Genomic DNA, 17,153 nt, shown 5'->3' with positions numbered 1-17,153 from the left:
AGAGGTAGGTGGGAGTCTTAGAATTGAGAGCTGTCACTACCAGTTTTACAAGATACATGATTTCTTAACATTTTTTGAAAATGACCCAAGATTTTACAGATTAATTCATTCACAAAAAGATATTTTTAGAAAGCCATGCTATTTTTTTTTTAATGTGTTGAAGATGTAATTTGCTTGATGGTAAATATCTTACATAAATTGACTAAAATTTGTGATTTCACCTTACTCAATGCTATTCCTTCTGAGGCAGCTGAGAGATTGATTCCCTTTGGAAATGCATTTTGGATTTTATATATTCTTAAAACAGCTTTGTAAAGTTCCTTTTGCTCTTAACAGTTTAATTATTTTTCTCCAATAAACATAGCGTTAAATGTTTTCCCCTTCAGACAACAGATCTGCTTTATTTTAATTGAAGGGAATTCCTTGTTGGTACTTCAAAGAAAGCCACTTCTCCTTCTCTTATTGTAAAGCATTCTGATGCACGAAACTAAACTCTTGCAAAATAGGGCTAAGAGAGTAATTTAAATATGCATGTGTCTGTGGTTGTCTAGATATGCACAAAGATATAATAATTGCTCTTGAAAATGAATCTGATAGTCTGTCTTCACCATTTTGTAACCCTGGTCTGAGTTTCTCACTATATTCTAGCCCAGCGTCCTAAAAGCAGGATGGTTTGATGGCAACAGTACAAGTGTCATATTCACCGTAAAGTTTGCAAATCACCAAGGTGAAGATAGTAGATGAATTCAAAGTACACTCTAATCTCATTTAGAGAACGAGTCATTAGTATATTATTTAGATGTGCTATATTCTCTTTGCAATTCATTACAAATATTTCATTAATTGAGCAATTATTCAGTCCTCTTTTCCCAGTTTTCAGAAGTGCTTGCCCGAAGCTTGAGTGGCCAAATTGCTTTTCACTAAATCTTTTTTTAATTTCTTATAGCATAAGGATTAGAAAGAAGGAGGGAGAATGATAAATGCTTTTGAAAATGACTGTAATAGGTTGGGAACTCTTTTTAGTTTAATAAGACTGAATTGGTTAAAGGTTAGGGTTGGTAGCATCATGCAGAGAAAGCATGGGTTGATAAGCATCAGAAACAAGATTGCAGAGGCAAAGCACAAAGCAGCTCTGGACACAGAATCAAGGTTGAGCTAGGGATGGAGGCCCTAGGATATCCATAAAGCATGTGGTTTGTGTGATGGCATCGCACTATGTAAATTGTGATAATTCTTGTAGAGAAGTGTGGAGAATCTTCAGTTTCAATGAGAAAGGTCAGAAATGCCCAGGTAAATGACATTAAATCGAGATTATTCACAGAACAAATATGTATAGCCAAGAAAGTTAAAAAATATTTGAAATGGGTGCATCCTTTAGTGTTCCTCAGCCATTCATTCAGTGCTTCCTTCTGTGGGTTGTGCAGGACTGTGCTGGGTCACTGGGGAGTGTGACCCAACAGGCAACAATTCCATTAAATTGCCTGTAAATTAATAGAAGAGAATATTTCAGGAACACCTTGTTAATATAAATAGAGAAAAGGCAGTCCCTGAAGTGAATTAATTTTCTGCTCCATAATTTTCCATACATTTTACAAAGAAAAATTAATGTGGATATGTAAACATTATATGCCAGTGCTATAAAGAGGGAAGGGGAGCTATGCAAGTGGAAGGAAAAAAAGTATGTGAGATCTGGAAATATTTGAAGATACCAGTATGTCTGCAATAAAAGTTACTTTCAACATTTCTTCTTTCTTTGCATTTTGTCCAGGTTTGTTGTTGTTGTTATTGTTGTAATTGGTGAGGGGAATAGTTTATTTGCTTGAGTAGCAGATAATGTCATAGTCATAGTTTTGGCAATACAGTTGTAATGGTTGAATTTTCCATGACTTCTTAACCTTGAATACCTTGATAAAGAGTATACAATGAATTTAGATCCCAGACTTGACTTTGAATGGAGCTTATTAATAGCCTTACTACTTAGTTTATGTAATTGTGATTTAACAAATCACCAACTTTTTTTTCCCAGCAAGTTCTGATTGATAGGGATAACGTGTAGTTAAAGTACGAAAAAAATTATGTTCTCTCTGTTATGTTTGTTACCACTAGAGATGTGTCCCCCCCATAAAAATCTTGATTCATATTTAAGACTGACCGAACCTTAGTCCAAAACTATTATATATTTTAGAGGTAAAAAGAGGTTTTTGTTAGATTCTCTTTTATTCAGCAGATACTGTATTTGTTTCCTATTTGAATTTTCAAGTTGCTATACATAAATATTTTTAAATTTGTGTGCTGTTTGCTAAGTTTTCATTAAAAATGAATTTATTTCTGTTTTGAAACTTTTAATATAAAGAATCTCTTTATGCTTTCTAATGTTCTTTCTTTAAAAAGCAAAGTCACCTGAAAAGTTTTCACTTTTCCTTAGTGCATTAAAAAAACCTTTAAAAAAAAACAAACCTTTAAACTAATTTCTTTATATAAAATATTGTGTTGAGGGCCAGAGAATAGTAGAATCATCATATTTTAGATGTAGGAGGTAACTTTGCAGTTACTCATGATGGTTTATTAAAATCTGTAACAATTTTTAAAAGTCTTCCTTAACTAGGTTTTTTTTATTTTTTTTTATTTTTAAAGAAGCTTTAGATTACATAAATGTTACTTAAAAAATAGGGTATTCCCATATGCCCCACTCCCGTACCTCCCACACTATGTCACATTAACAACGTTCTTTAGGAACAATGTGTTGGAATAGATGAACACATACTGAAGCATTGCTTCTAACTGTGGACTATAGTTTACACTCTGTCCCACAAAGTTTGTAAGTTATGACAAAATATATTGGCCTGTATTTGTCCCTGCACTGTCATGCAGAACAATTCCAGTGTCCAAAAAGTGCCCCCATATTACATCTACCCTCTCTCTCCCCTCGGAACCTCTGGTGGCCTCTGCACTTACGTCAATGATAAGGGTTCTTCCATTGCTGGAATAATAGTAAGTCTATAGTAGAATAATAAGTCTATTTGAGTCCATTGTTCATTCCTCAGTCCTGAGGATTTTAGGATGGTGAAGCCCACTCTGCTTCTAATCGAGTGGAGGCTTAGATCCCATGGGGCCTTAACTGGGTTTTGAAGAACTATTTTGATTTGCCATAAGGATAGATATCTCATAAGAGTAAGTATTTTCAAAATGACGATGAGGTATTATCTCACACTGCAGAGAATGGCTATTTTTTTAAAAAGAGAAGAATAAGTGCTGGAACGGATGTTCAAAAATAGGAACACTCCTTCACTGTCGGTGGGAATGTAAAAGGGTGCAGCCTCTGTAGACTGTTTGGTTATTCCTCAAGAAGCTAAATATAGAACTGCCATGTGATCCAGCAATTCCTTTACTAAGGACAAATCCAGAAAAACTGAAAACTGTGATGCGAACAGACATTTGCGCACCGGTGTTCATGGCAGCATTATTTGCAGGTGTCAAAAGATGGAACAACACAAGTGTTCATCAACCAATGAATGGGTAAACAAAATGTGATATAAGAAATAAATAAATCTTTTTTAAAAAGTGATACATTCATATGATGGAATACTATGCTGCTGTAAGAAATGAAATGGGGTCACATGATATCATGGATGAACCTTGAAGACATTATACTATGGAAATAAGCCAGACACAAAAGGACAAATATTGCATGTTCTCACTAATATGAACTAAATATGAAGAATAAATGCATGGAGTTAAAACCTAGAGTATAGGTTATTAGGAGATAGGAGGAGGACTGAGAAAGTGTACTGATGCTTAATATATGTGGAAGTTTTACTTAATTTGACTGTAAAAGTGTGGAAATGAATAGAGTTGATGGTAACACATTATAGTGAGTAGAACTAACACAGCTGGTCTAAAACTGGGATTGTGTCTAAAAGGGGTAGTTGTATTAGTTAGCCAAAGGGGTGCTGATGCAAAATACCAGAAGTCAGTTGACTTTTATAAAGGGGATTTATTTGGGGTAGGAGCTTACAGATACCAGGCCATAAAGCACAAGTTACTTCCCTCACCAAAGTCTGTTTTCATGTGTTGGAGCAAGATGGCTGCTGAAGTCTACGAGGGTTCAGGCTTCCTGGGGCTTCTTCTCTTTCCTCTGTGAGCTTAGTTTCCAGGGCTCCAGCTTAAGGCTTTGGTATCAAACTCTAACATCAAAACTCCAACATCAGAACTCACAACTCTGTCCTTCGCCATGTCTTTTATCTGTGAATCCCCACCCACCAAGGGGCGGAGACTCAATGCCCTAATGATGTGGCCCAATGAAAGCCCTAATCATAACTCAATCAGGTCCAGGTACAGATCAGATTACAAACATAATTCAATAGAATTTATAACCATATCAAACTGCTACATTAGTCTAGGGATGTAAATGTTGAAAGAAAGCTAGAGGGAAGCAGACTTGGCCCAGTGGATAGGGCATCCGTCTACCATATGGGAGGCCCGCGGTTCAAACCACGGGCCTCCTTGACCTGTGTGCAGCTGGCCCATGCGCAGTGCTGACGCGCACAAGGAGTGCCCTGCCACGCAGGGGTGTCCCCTACGTAGGGAGCCCCATGCGCAAGGAATGCGCCCGGTAAGGAGAGCCACCCAGTGCGAAAGAAAGTGCAGCCTGCCCAGGAATGGAGTCGCAAACACGGAGAGTTGACACAGCAAGATGACACAACAAAAAGAAACACAGATTTCCATGCCGCTGACAACAACAGAAGCAGACAAAAACAAGAACACGCAGCAAATGGACACAGAAAACAGACAACTGAGGGGGGATTTTGAGTTAGAGCTAGATTTGCAGGAAAGGTTATTTTGTAAAAATTCTTTTAAAATTTGAAATTAGTTTTGAAAGGGTTTTCCCCCCTTTGGGAGGGCTGTATTCACTTGTGAAGTCAAAAAAAAGTATAATTTTTAGTGTTTTAAGAATTACCAATTTTACAATTTTCTGTAAAAGTGTTAGGTATAAAATTGTATAATTCCTAAACTAACTTCAAACATAAAATTCAGAGCTTATTATGTCATAAGCTTATTCTGTTTCTTTTTAAAAACTCACTCTGGTCATATATTCAGATTGACTGGCATTTAAAATTTCTTCATTTAGTTCTAGATAGTGAAAAAACAACAACAACAAAAAAAACATGTTTTAGAAATGAAGACCGTACTGTATTCAGAGAGATTTGGTAAACACTCAGACTTTAGCAAAGATTTTTAAAAAGTGTTTCCTATCATTAGTGTTGGTTATTGCTGCACAGTGTCTTCTTTATCTCATCAAATAGAGCAGGGTTTTCTTCCTTACTCGGTTATGCTGTAGAGCTCTCTGTTTTACATAATGCATTGAAGTGTTTGAATTTTTAATGTCTTGTACACTATCTGATTTATGTAATCAAAAGTTTTTACAAATGTGAATGCTGATAGTCTTATCACCATGTAAGGAATGGGTGTTTAAAATACCACCACATAGGGAAGCGGATGTGGCTCAACCAATTGGGCTCCCGTCTACCATATGGGAGGCCCTGGGTTCACGTCTCAGGGCCTCCTTGTGAAGATAAGCTGGCGCAGCAAGATGACACAAGAAAGGGAGACAAGCAGACACAGAAGAACGCACAGCGAATGGAGACAGAGCAGACAGCAAGCAAACGGCAAGGGTGGGAATAAATAAAAAATAAATACATCTTAAAAATATATATATTACCGCCACATAAAACAGATGATGTCACTAAGCCCAGTGTGTGTATTAAGGCAGCCATCTAACTGGTGCTTCTGCTTTGCTCTGCTATAAAGAAATCACTCAGGTACAAACATTTCCTCAGGTGTCTCTGAGTTTCTTCGGGTTTGTGTTTTTAGTTCTTATCTACAGGAAGCACAGTTGGTTTTTTTCATTCTTGGACATTGTGTGACCTCTCATTTTTTAAGCATTCTGAAACTGTGATAATGGAATATTGGTGTTAATGGATTTTCCTTTTAACCCACAAACAGAACAACATTTTGCAGATGTTGTACTCAGTGAAGAATTTCTCAATCTTGGCATAGAACAAGTGTGCAGCTTAATCTCAAGTGATAAACTTACCATTTCCTCAGAAGAGAAGGTATGTATTTTTCTTGTCCCAGTTTACTGTAATATAATATAATATAATATGGTATTTCCCCTTTCTTTATTCTAGATAGTTTCATAACTTTGGAATTCCATTTATGTAGTAAAAGCCAGTTTTAATCTTTAATCTGGAAGTTAAGAAACTCAGCTGGTTGACATAGTGCTTGTCTGTGAAACTTAGTTTCTCCACTTCTTAAGAGGTTGGTTTTCCCTAAATTTTTAGCCGTTAGAGTTTTACCCTCAGCCAAGAGCTTATACACATTAAAATGTCTGCAACAGTTGCTTTATGGAAACAGGGTTCTTTCTACAGTTAGATGCCTTTAAAGATTGTGATCCAAAAGCTGCATTTCTCAAACCAAAGTAACTTTCACCATCCTGTGAGCCAGGAGAAGTTCCCCCAGAGTGACAAAGTTTAGCTAATCCAGAACGAACGTCTTCATCATCCTCTTCCTTTAGCTTGGTTCCCCGTGCCTTGCCTCTGCACCCTGCTGGTGCCTCCCTCCTTCCAGAGCGCTGGGCAGCTGCTTTGTCTGATTGTAGCCCACATGTGGGGTTGCTCTCAGCCACCTGCACCTGTCATATACTTGGAGAGAGAAGCTTCTCTTGTGAACTTTGCTTTAGGTGGGATTTGTAGCACATGGGAATCAAAACACAAAAGTTTGTGAAAACATTGTTCTTGGTGAAAATGAAACTTGAGTTTCTCCTTTGTGTATTTTGCTTTATTTAAAATTATATGAACTATGATCTTATTCCTCAGTGCTCTTCTTTCCACCTGGTGGTAGAAAAACACATTTTCTCTAATATCTACAGTATGAAAAAATGTGTGAAAGGTGATTGTGAAATGTATAATCGTAGTATTCTAGAAATACAAAGTAGGAAGACATTACTTTTTAACATGTAATAGACATGTACTGAGTGCCAAGCATGTCCCAGACTCTGTCCGAGGCCCTAGATATGAAATGATTAGGAAAATAAAATGATTTACTCATAGACTAGAGGAATAGTTAGTAGAGAAAATAATGATGATGAAATTCCGTGGAGAGTACTGTAAGAGTTCTCTCTCCCTCTATCTCCTCCCTCTCTCCTGTCGCCAGCCTGGGCTTTCTTTGAATGGTATGTCCAGGTAATCAAAACTTCTTAAATGACATCTGGCTTCTCCCAAATGAACATTTCAAGAGATGGGGGTGGAAGCCTCAAGGTCTTATGACCCAGCTTCAGAACTTACAGTGTTTCTTCTACCACATTCCATTAGTTTCACAAGGCCAATCAGATTCAGTTTGTGGGAGGTTATTATATAAAGTTGTCAATATTGGGAGATGCGGTATATTAAGGGGCATCTTTGGAGACCAGTGTCACAGTGGTAGTGTCTAGAATGGACTAAAAATAGGATGAGAATGGATGTGGCGGTTTAGTAGTGGGTTGTTGAAGTCATACTGGTGAGCAGTAAGATCTGATGCAGGTTCATAGAAGCAGCGGTACAGAAGAGGACACAGAGCTGAGAAATAGTATGTAGAATTGGCAGGGTATGGTCCATCAGTTGTTCACTTCTTTAGCACCTAGCACACGTAAATATTTGTTGAATAAATTAATTAAAAAGGGATGTTAATTATGATGTGGACTATTTCTAGTTTCTTACTGTATTCCTGCATCAAAATAACCATTTTTTACTCCCATAATCCATTTATATATTGTCAAACATTTTCTTCAACCTTTTAAATATTATCAGATGATATGTTGTTCAGACTGAAATTTCATAGTAGCTCCGTGTTAGTTTGTTATTAACTTTCTCATTGGTATATATTGTAAGGAGTAATGCCCCTTATTTAGTGTATTTAAAAATCTCAAAATAGTACATTTTAATATATTCTATGATTGTGGAAAAAAAAAAAGGGGTTAATCTGTTCTTTAGACCTTTGATTTAGGTCCCTGGGCCAACATTTGTTTGTAAACCTTAAAAAAGGAGCCAAAAATAAGTTGTTTATAAGGGTACATGATTTTCATTCTAGAACATCACTTTGTTTTATTATTTTGGGTGCTTTACTATCCTTAGTTCAAAGGGACTTGAGATGTAAATCTAGGTAAGTAGAACTAAGTCCAATTTGAAAAGGTTATCAACAGTGAAGACCATATATCATCAAATTACTCAGGTTCAAGAAGAACAGGTAACGTACTTGGTGAAATGCTTCATTAATGCCAGATGAACTTGTTAAATACCAAATTGGAGAAAGGAAAAAAAAAAGAAATGGAGTGACTGGCTTTGTAAGTATATCGTAAGTCAGAATTTTGTTAAACATTTGAGCCATGGATTAAACTTGGATGTCTTTTTATCCAGATATGTAAGTATGTAACTAATTACTTATTTTTCCTTTCCCCACCTTTTCTGGAAGGTATTTGAAGCTGTAATAGCTTGGGTGAACCATGACAAGGATGTAAGGCAAGAGTTTATGGCCCGACTGATGGAACACGTACGGTTACCTTTGCTTCCTCGGGAGTATTTAGTTCAGGTAAACATGCGCGAAGTGCTTGACTGCATGTGGCACTGTCACCAGCCTGAAGAGCTGTAGATCCCCTCTACACAGTGAAGATGGGTGCAGAACACAGGAAGATCCACGTGGTGAAGGACAGAGGACAGTAAAGGCACTTGTGGTCTTTGGCACCTGCTCCCTTGCAGGCTATTCCCTGTCTTAGAAATTTGCTTGACATCCCTTTTTCTCATTTGGGTAATCAAGTGCTAGAGCTTATTGAGGCAGTATTTGTCATGGTCATTTAACTAATAAAGAAGTGTGCCTCTGCCTCTAAATCACTGTTGCATTCTTTGCTTCTCATTTGGTAGTCTCTTCTGATTTACTTGCAGAAATGGAATTTTGTTGATTTGACCAAATACTGTTTAATTCCACTTTGTGATTTCACTAAGCGATGTGCATTTGGCACTTCATCTTTATTTCTAAGCTAAGGAAAATCAGGTTATTAGAAATAAATAGGAATAAATAGTTCTTCAGTAGTCCCTGAATAATTTAAAATTTACTCTCTTATTATTCTCATCCTATAGGAACATTTTAACATTTTTATAATTGAAACCTTCTAAAGCAGCATTTCTTTATTAAGAGGTTAGATTTGTATTTTAGGATTTCTAGATACATCTATTATAATCTATGTAAACATCGGTCCTTTACCATTAAAAAAAGTAAAAGAAACTGTCCAGCTTTTGAGGTCAGGCATAGCAAAGACAAGACTTATTGTTGGTATAGACACATTATTTTAAACTATTTTGAATCTCTTTTTTAGGTATTTTATTTGTCTTCCTATGTTTGAAAAGTGTGTCTTTAATTTATTAGTATTGCCTAGCCCTCCTGAATTTTCTAAATTTTTTCTTACTTTTCTGTTTGGCTTGATATTTAATAAATAATGAATATAGTAGTCTCCGAAGAGTTGATCATATTGTATAGCTGACATTCAAGTATATCATTTTTTTTTTCATTGCATTCTTCTCATCATTGCCATATGTATTTTTCTTGGCAGGCCAGATACCCAAGCACTTTTTGTTTTAATTTATTTTTCTCTTTGTGATATTTATAAACTTTCCTTTCTTACTTTTAGGTTGAACTGGAGATGGTAGTTACTGATTTTTCATTTGTTCTTTACTTTACGTTTTGCTGTCACTTTTATCATGAAAACTGCAGTCTCATGGGGTATGTCTGATTTCTTCTTACAGAGGGTTGAAGAGGAAGCATTGGTCAAAAACAGCAGTGCTTGCAAAGATTACCTCATTGAAGCTATGAAGTATCATTTGCTGCCAACAGAGCAGCGTATATTAATGAAGAGTGTCCGGACTCGACTGAGGACACCTATGAACCTTCCCAAAGTAGGATCTATTGTTCATTCTTGTTATTAATTTACAGGAAAGGCCCATAGTGAAGCAAACTGTTAAATTTCGCTTGCCTGAATTTCTGTGCTTTATTGCTTTAATTTCCCTGCCACAGAGAATACCATCTGCCTAAGAATTCATTATTGTGTATTTAATTCAACCCCTCTATTGAGTTTGTCTGTCAAAGGTGGGGTTTTTGGTTCATTTAATCTTTATAAACTGCATGATGTCACTCTTCTGAAACAGAAGGCAACTGGTTTTTGTCCCTTCTGAGTTTTATGAGCTCCTGTTTTAATAGAAAGAGGCAAATCTGACTAGGTAGCAAAATGTCTATGTTAAATGAGGTGTTTATATAACTGGAAACCCGTGGTTTCACAGAATTACGTATTAGAATTAAGGACGATAAAATGACTTGTTCAGTTCATCTCCTTACTATTCCCTTATATGTGCTATTTGAAGGTGCACTCAGACATCATATGTAGCCATCTCAGCATTGATTTCCCATATGTCTTCCCATATCATCAGTGTTCATATTTTCCTGTGTAAGAACTTCATATCCTACCTTTATTCTTTTAGTTGAAGCCATCATTTTTATAGATTTAATTTTCCTTACAGAGATTTCTGTATTTCTGTTTGCAATTCCTTCTGCTCTGTTTGCATCTTTACAATACTTAGAAGACCAACACTTTAAGCACCATTTTGTGTATGGTCTTATCAGAATGAGCCATAATAAAAAGCTTTTATTTACTTATTTCTTTATTTATTTTCAAATTGTGGGGGGCAATGATAGATTAATAATCTGTTACCCACTGTTTTCGTCTATCTTTCATCTTTATTTATTACTCTCTATCCTTTCCATTGAATTATGTCTTTTGAATTCTTTCACTTTTATGTTTTTTTCAATTGAATTCTTTCACTTTTATGTTTTTTTCAATGTTCAATGTTTTTTGGAGTAAACATTTTTTTATTACTTCAAAACTGTATTGATTTTGTTGTTTTTCTGTTTTGCCCAGTGTTAACAACAGTTCTCAATTTAGAACCAACTGCAGATTTTGCTAGTGTAGTATTTACTCCTTTTTCTAGATCATTAGTAAACATTTTAATTAGAATGAACCCAACACTCTCCCTGGTTAACATCTCATTGCAGTACCCACCCACTGACACAATCTATTTGTAGAAAATTTAAGTCCATATGATTATGTTTGTTACTTAAGCCCAAAATAAAATAATTTGGCATATAATAGCCAAAGAGATTCAGGATCAAATGAATTCAAATTTGTCATGCTTTCTTTTAACGTCCCTGTGTCTATTACTTGTCATTTTGTTGGCCCCTAGAGTTTTGAACGTTTTTCTCAAAATAGTCTAAATTTTTACTGAGAATATTAGCAAAAGGTATTTACAAGGCATTCACTTCCTACCCTGTTCTGAAAATTGGTATTTGCCTTTTTTAAATGTTCTGATCTCTCCTCAGTTCTCCAAGATTTTTCAAAAATAATTGTAAGTGGCTCAGTAAGTACACTAGCTAGTTCCCTAAATACCTTAGTATGCATGCCATCTGGGTCTGCTGATTTTATAAATGTTTACATTTTCCAAATTCCCTTTTACCTGCTTTTATAAGTAGTCATCTTTATAAGCCTTCATTACTTCATAATTGTCCATATTTTTTGGTGTCAGTTTTTGTTCTTGCAAAAAATAAATTTATAAACAGTTGTCAGTCTTGGCCAGTTTAAAGTTACCATTTTCTCTCATGATAGTCTTTCCAACTTGTTTCTGAATATTTTGTTTTGTTTTTAATACTTTTTAAACATCCCATACTTGTAAGAGTAGCTCTTCTTAATTCATAGAATCATCTTCTGGCATCTAGATTTGCTGTTTTTAGCTTTGCTCCAGAGACCTTTAGGTTGAAAACTAACTTACTTGTAATTTCTGGAATACACGTCATTATTACAAATCTTCTAAAGAGTGCTTGGTAAAATCCGTCAAGTATTTTCTTTTTCTCTTTGGAGGAGTTATGCTGTCTGCTCAGTTTACATTGTTTCTGGGCTTTTCCGTTGTAGCCTTGGAGTTACCCTTCTACCTGTGTTGTACTTTTGAATCTCAATTCTTTAGCTTTTATTTTTTCACGGGTGTAATGATCCATAAACATTTATAATATTCTCTCCTTGTGGTTAGGGAGGAGGGGCAGCAGAGCTGGTGGACAGCAATGAGCAATGCTATTGCTTTGACTTTGCATGTTCCACTGGCACCATCTCTTTTTTTTTTCCTCTTTTCAAAGTTTATTTACCCACACGTATTTTAGAAAAGTTACTTGTGTTGGATGCTCTTTCATCAGCACCATGTGTCATTTTTAGAGTGGTTATTTGCAAGATTAGTTCTAAGTAAGTAGATTAGAATGAAGAAAAGATTAATTTCTAGTGTTTACATGCTTCATTGTAATGATGCATTTTAAAATCATGAGTTGAATTTGACAAGATGTGGTAGTAGTGCAGAAGAGAAAGTATTCTTAGGTTTTGATTGTATTTCTACCATGGCAATGACTTAGTCCTCTTTAATCAGGCTCTAATTGTGTCAACTGGTACTAATTAGCATTAATGATTATTTTTATATTTTAAACACTTATTTTGTGTCCTTGACTAATAGTTTTGGGATTGCATAAGACATCTTTGGATTTTGACATTATAATAAAAAACTGTATATGTATACTTTACTGTTAGCTTCTTTTTCTCCTGAATTCTGTTTTTACCCAATGCAATCATATTTCTGGGTATATATCTTTCTAATTTGTATTAGTCAGGATTCTCCAGGGAAACAGAATTGACAAGAGATGTCTTTAAATATTATGAGATTTTATAAAAATTGTCACACAACTGGGGGCGTGTTGTACAGGTCCAAATTCTGTAGGGCTGCAAGCCGGAAACTCTGATGAAGGTTTTTGAAGAATTCCCCAGGAAAAGCTTACTGGCCTTACAGCCTTCAACTGATTGGATGAGTTGTCTCTCATAGTTGAAGGCAAACACCTCAGTTTATTGTATATGTAAAGAGCTGTAAATGCAATCAACTTACTGATGATTTAAAGTTCACAACATGCCTTTACAGTATCAATCAGGCCAGTACTCATTTAACCAAACCATTGGACATCATCACCTGGCCAATCTGACATGTGAACTGAACCATATTATGCATAGCCCATCATAGCCCATCATAGCCCAGTAGATCTGGAAATTTCCAATTGTAAAATCACAAAACTTGATTTTTAACTAATGTCTGATAGGTGGAGAAACTGAAAAGAACAAAGTTGAGTTGACCTGTTGTTGGGGATAGTGATTTGAATTTGTTTAACTCCTTATCCTTTGGCCCATCTCAAGTTTATTACATTTAACTTTTCCATAGGTAAGTTTTCTAGTTCCTTTAAATTAGCATAATTGGCATACAGTTTCTCAGATACGGACAGGTAGCTTTTACAAATAACTGGTTGTCAGAGCAGCTCATTTGATGATAGCCACATAGTGGTTTTTAGCATTCTCTTGATCTCATACAAATGTCCCTGCTATCGGGTCCTCCCATTGTACATTCACCCCTGTCTCTGTAATGCCTGATTCATGGGCCCCAAATCCCCAATCCATTCACTTCACTTGGGTGAGTTAAGAACAAATAGTACTACTATTCTCTGTATCTTTTTCTTCCACCCTCATTTTGATGTGCAAAAGTGAACTGCTGCATGGAAATCATGAGATTCAAAATTTGAGAATCATGGAATTTATAAACCAGTATTTTTTGTGTGGTTTTTGTATTCTCTTCTGAGATTTTTTTCTTTTAATTGATCTTCATCAGATACATTACCCAACCTTCTTTCTGCAATTGCCTAACTCTGCCAGGTAGAGTTTAGAAGTTTTGACATGGATATACATTAAATAACCCCCTACATACAACATTGATCTTACTGAGCATTCTGCCTCAATGATTTTGCAACCTTGCTCTTCTCCAGTTTTTTTCCTTTGGTTGTGGGAGGGCAAGGTGTTTGTGGATATTCTTTGTTAATTATTTCTTTTATTTATTTTCATTCTGCATTAGAAGAATGGCAGACGTGAAAGAATTGTTTGGGTAGTCTATGTTCAGTCTTCTTTTTTAGAACTTTATAATTCCTTCTTCTCCTTAGTTACTAAATTATTAAATAGGCCTCTTTTTGGAAACCTGAAAATTTGCTCTGATTCAGGTATTATGTTTTCTATGTATACCCATCTTTCTGTAGTTTATAGTACTAAGCATAGGTAGGTCATTGCCCAGTCAAGGTATAAACCCCCCTCCCTCCTTTCTGTGTGTACGAATTACTCCCTGCCCTGTTCATTTTTATTTATTTTTCTTTTTAACATCTGCTTTTCATATCACCATCTCATCTTTTTCCCAAGATCCATTTCCATATAAGACATTAACATTGATGTTCGTCTAATTTGACATCGATGTTTTCAGTATTGTCAGAGAGTGCCTATTTGTACTCATAAAACACAAGCACATTGATTTCCAAATTCCTTCCTCTCTAAAGTCCCTAGATAAGGTTCCACCATCTTCTCAAAATTTTCACTAAATTAAGTCAACTTTCCATTTTCTGATCAGCAATACCAGTTAATGTCTCTACTAATTACATAACTTTTTGATCACATGTAATTGTGTGTTGTTCTTGAATTACTTTATGAGATCTTGTTTGCTAAATGAGATACATAAGTTCTTGGAGGGTAGAGACCAGGTCTTCTCTTTCTTATGTGTAACACTTAGGACAGGTCCTGTCAGATACAAGTAGTAGGCCCATGGTAAATAGTTGTTGGATTAAGCTGAACTGAGGAAATTTATAGACATTTATTCTTAGCACCAGACTATTACGCATTTGTTCATTATGATTTCTAGCATCTCCATTATTGGTCCTGTTAGGCTGTTTTATTTGTGGGGCACCAGGGAGTTCTCTCTACAGTTGAGCTTGAGGAGTCTGTGCTCTTATGAGCTTCCATTCACTCTTTTTTCAGTAGGGTTTTTTTCCCCTTTTTCCATCTTTATTTTAATACCTAGCTGTCCTTTTCACCTCACCTCCTCTTAACATAAAATTCATTTCTGTCTGCTCTCCTAGATTGTGAAGATCTAGTCCTTGGTCATTGCAAATCCAGGCTCTAGTTTATAGCAATTACTAGGACATACTGCAGCCTTGCCAGTGCTGACTGCCTGCTGTTTTTTGGCTTATATACTGCTTTTGCTTGAAGGATCAGAAACTTTCAGTTTCTGAAATCCTTATTTTTATTTATTTTTTTACTAAATGTGCTAGATAATGGAATTTTAGTTCTAACATGTGCCCCATTGTTGATGTTTATTAAATGTTGACTAGGTGGTCATGTTCCCCAGGCTTACCCTGCCTTACCATCTTCATCCTACTACTCTCCACACCAATGTCTTTGTAGGATGTTTTAAATCCCTGAATAAGTAATGGTCATTTATTCAAATGCTTATATTTTTGCCCTTCCAGTTGATGGTTGTGGTTGGTGGACAAGCCCCAAAGGCAATTCGCAGTGTGGAATGCTATGACTTTAAAGAAGAACGATGGCACCAAGTAGCAGAATTACCTTCCAGGAGGTGCAGAGCAGGTAAGCATGTAGTGCTATGGTCACAGTCCTCCTTCTGGGTCATTGGGAGTGTCTCTCTCTGGTCTTTATTAATTAAAAGAATCTTTATTTAAAAAGCTGTGAGTAAAAGAGCTGTGTGGTTAAACAGTGATTCAGGAGTCTAGTACAACTCACTTAAGACATAGATGGGAATAGCTGCTTTTGTGTTCATATTTACCTATCTTTCTGATTATGAAAGTATAAGGTAGAAGAGTTAGTAACATGTAGGGTGTTTTCCCAATTACCTTTCCTAAAGTATTCAGAAGAGAATTCTTCAGTTTGAGACTCTTAGTTCTAGTAGATTCCTGCCTCAGCTATAAGCCATAACTGTCTTCCAGGTATTCATTTTATAAACAATTGTTGAAATGGACCTTGTTTAGCCAAAACTGCAATCTCGAGAGGCATGTGCAAAATCTTAGGATCTTTCCTGGGACACAACTTAGATCCATATTTTTTATAATTTTTACCTCCCTCAGCAAGACGAGTTCCAAGTGTAAAGGAATATTTCTGTGATTCTAACACTATATCTTGGAAATTATGACATGTCTGCATCTAAGGTTATTTCATTATTTAAAAGCTGTCTCGTATCAGGGGTGAATTCTGGATGTAGTATAATTTCACTAGTTTTTAATTGAAGAACATTAAAGTTGTTTTTAATCTTAGGCAATTCTAAATAATACTACAATGAATTTCCTTATACATCATTGTGTACATATGCAAATATTTTTCAGTAGATACAATTCTGGTTTATGAGTATTCTAAAAGAGTACACCAGTTACTATGTCCACTAACAATAAAATATGAAGGTGCCAATATCTGCACTCTTGATAATACCTTGTAGTTAAATGTTTTGAGTTTTGCCAGTCTGATAGGTGAAAAATGCAACCTCATCTTCATTTGTACTTCCTTAATTGAGGTATACATCTTTAATTGGTACTTCTTTAATGAAGAAGGTTAAACATCTTTCTCTGAATTTTCAGTTCATGATTTTTGCTGGTTTTTTATTTTGTTTAATTGTTTTGACAGATACATTTATATATGAAGGAAAGTAACCTTTTGTCAAGAATATATGGTGTAAATATTTATTCATAGTAATCTTTTATCTTCTGACCATGCTATTTTTGACATGTAAATTTTTAACTTGATTTAGTTCTATATATCAGGGTTTTGTATCTTTGGACTTAGAGATTTGTTTCTAACTTGGAAAAGTGCTACTCCAAAATTATTTTTATGTGTGCCCACACACATACTTTTTAAAACTTTTTATGTTGAAATAATTTTAGACTTTAGAGAAGTTGCAAAGATAGTACAAGGAGTTCCAGTATACTCTTCACCAAGCTTTCCCTAATATTAACATCTTATATAACCATGGTATAATTATCAAAACCAAGAAATTAGTAGTGGTATAGTACTGTTAACTCATCTACAAACTTTATTCAGATTTCACAAGGCTTTCCATGAATGCCCTTATTACTCCATTTCAGAATCCCACATTGCATTTAGTTGTCATGTTTCCCTTCTCTTCCCA

At 35.5% G+C, this 17,153-nt stretch overlaps 1 protein-coding gene across 2 annotated transcripts in view; it reads left to right on the top strand.

Annotated features, from left to right (window-relative positions):
• Positions 1-17,153, top strand: part of KLHL2 (kelch like family member 2) — a 145,512-nt gene that overhangs the window by 106,859 nt on the left and 21,500 nt on the right. For both annotated transcript variants that reach the window (XM_058275240.2, XM_071214221.1), the window contains 4 exons: positions 6,004-6,113; positions 8,506-8,622; positions 9,831-9,980; positions 15,490-15,607. In XM_058275240.2, the coding sequence (XP_058131223.1) occupies positions 6,004-6,113; positions 8,506-8,622; positions 9,831-9,980; positions 15,490-15,607 (495 nt within the window). The remainder of the gene's footprint in view (positions 1-6,003; positions 6,114-8,505; positions 8,623-9,830; positions 9,981-15,489; positions 15,608-17,153) is intronic.

Source organism: Dasypus novemcinctus, chromosome 1 (genome assembly GCF_030445035.2).
Source record: "Dasypus novemcinctus isolate mDasNov1 chromosome 1, mDasNov1.1.hap2, whole genome shotgun sequence".
Classification (NCBI taxonomy): Eukaryota; Metazoa; Chordata; class Mammalia; order Cingulata; family Dasypodidae; genus Dasypus; species Dasypus novemcinctus.
Note: the sequence above shows the minus strand (reverse complement) of the source record. Positions and strands in the feature narration are given on the sequence as shown.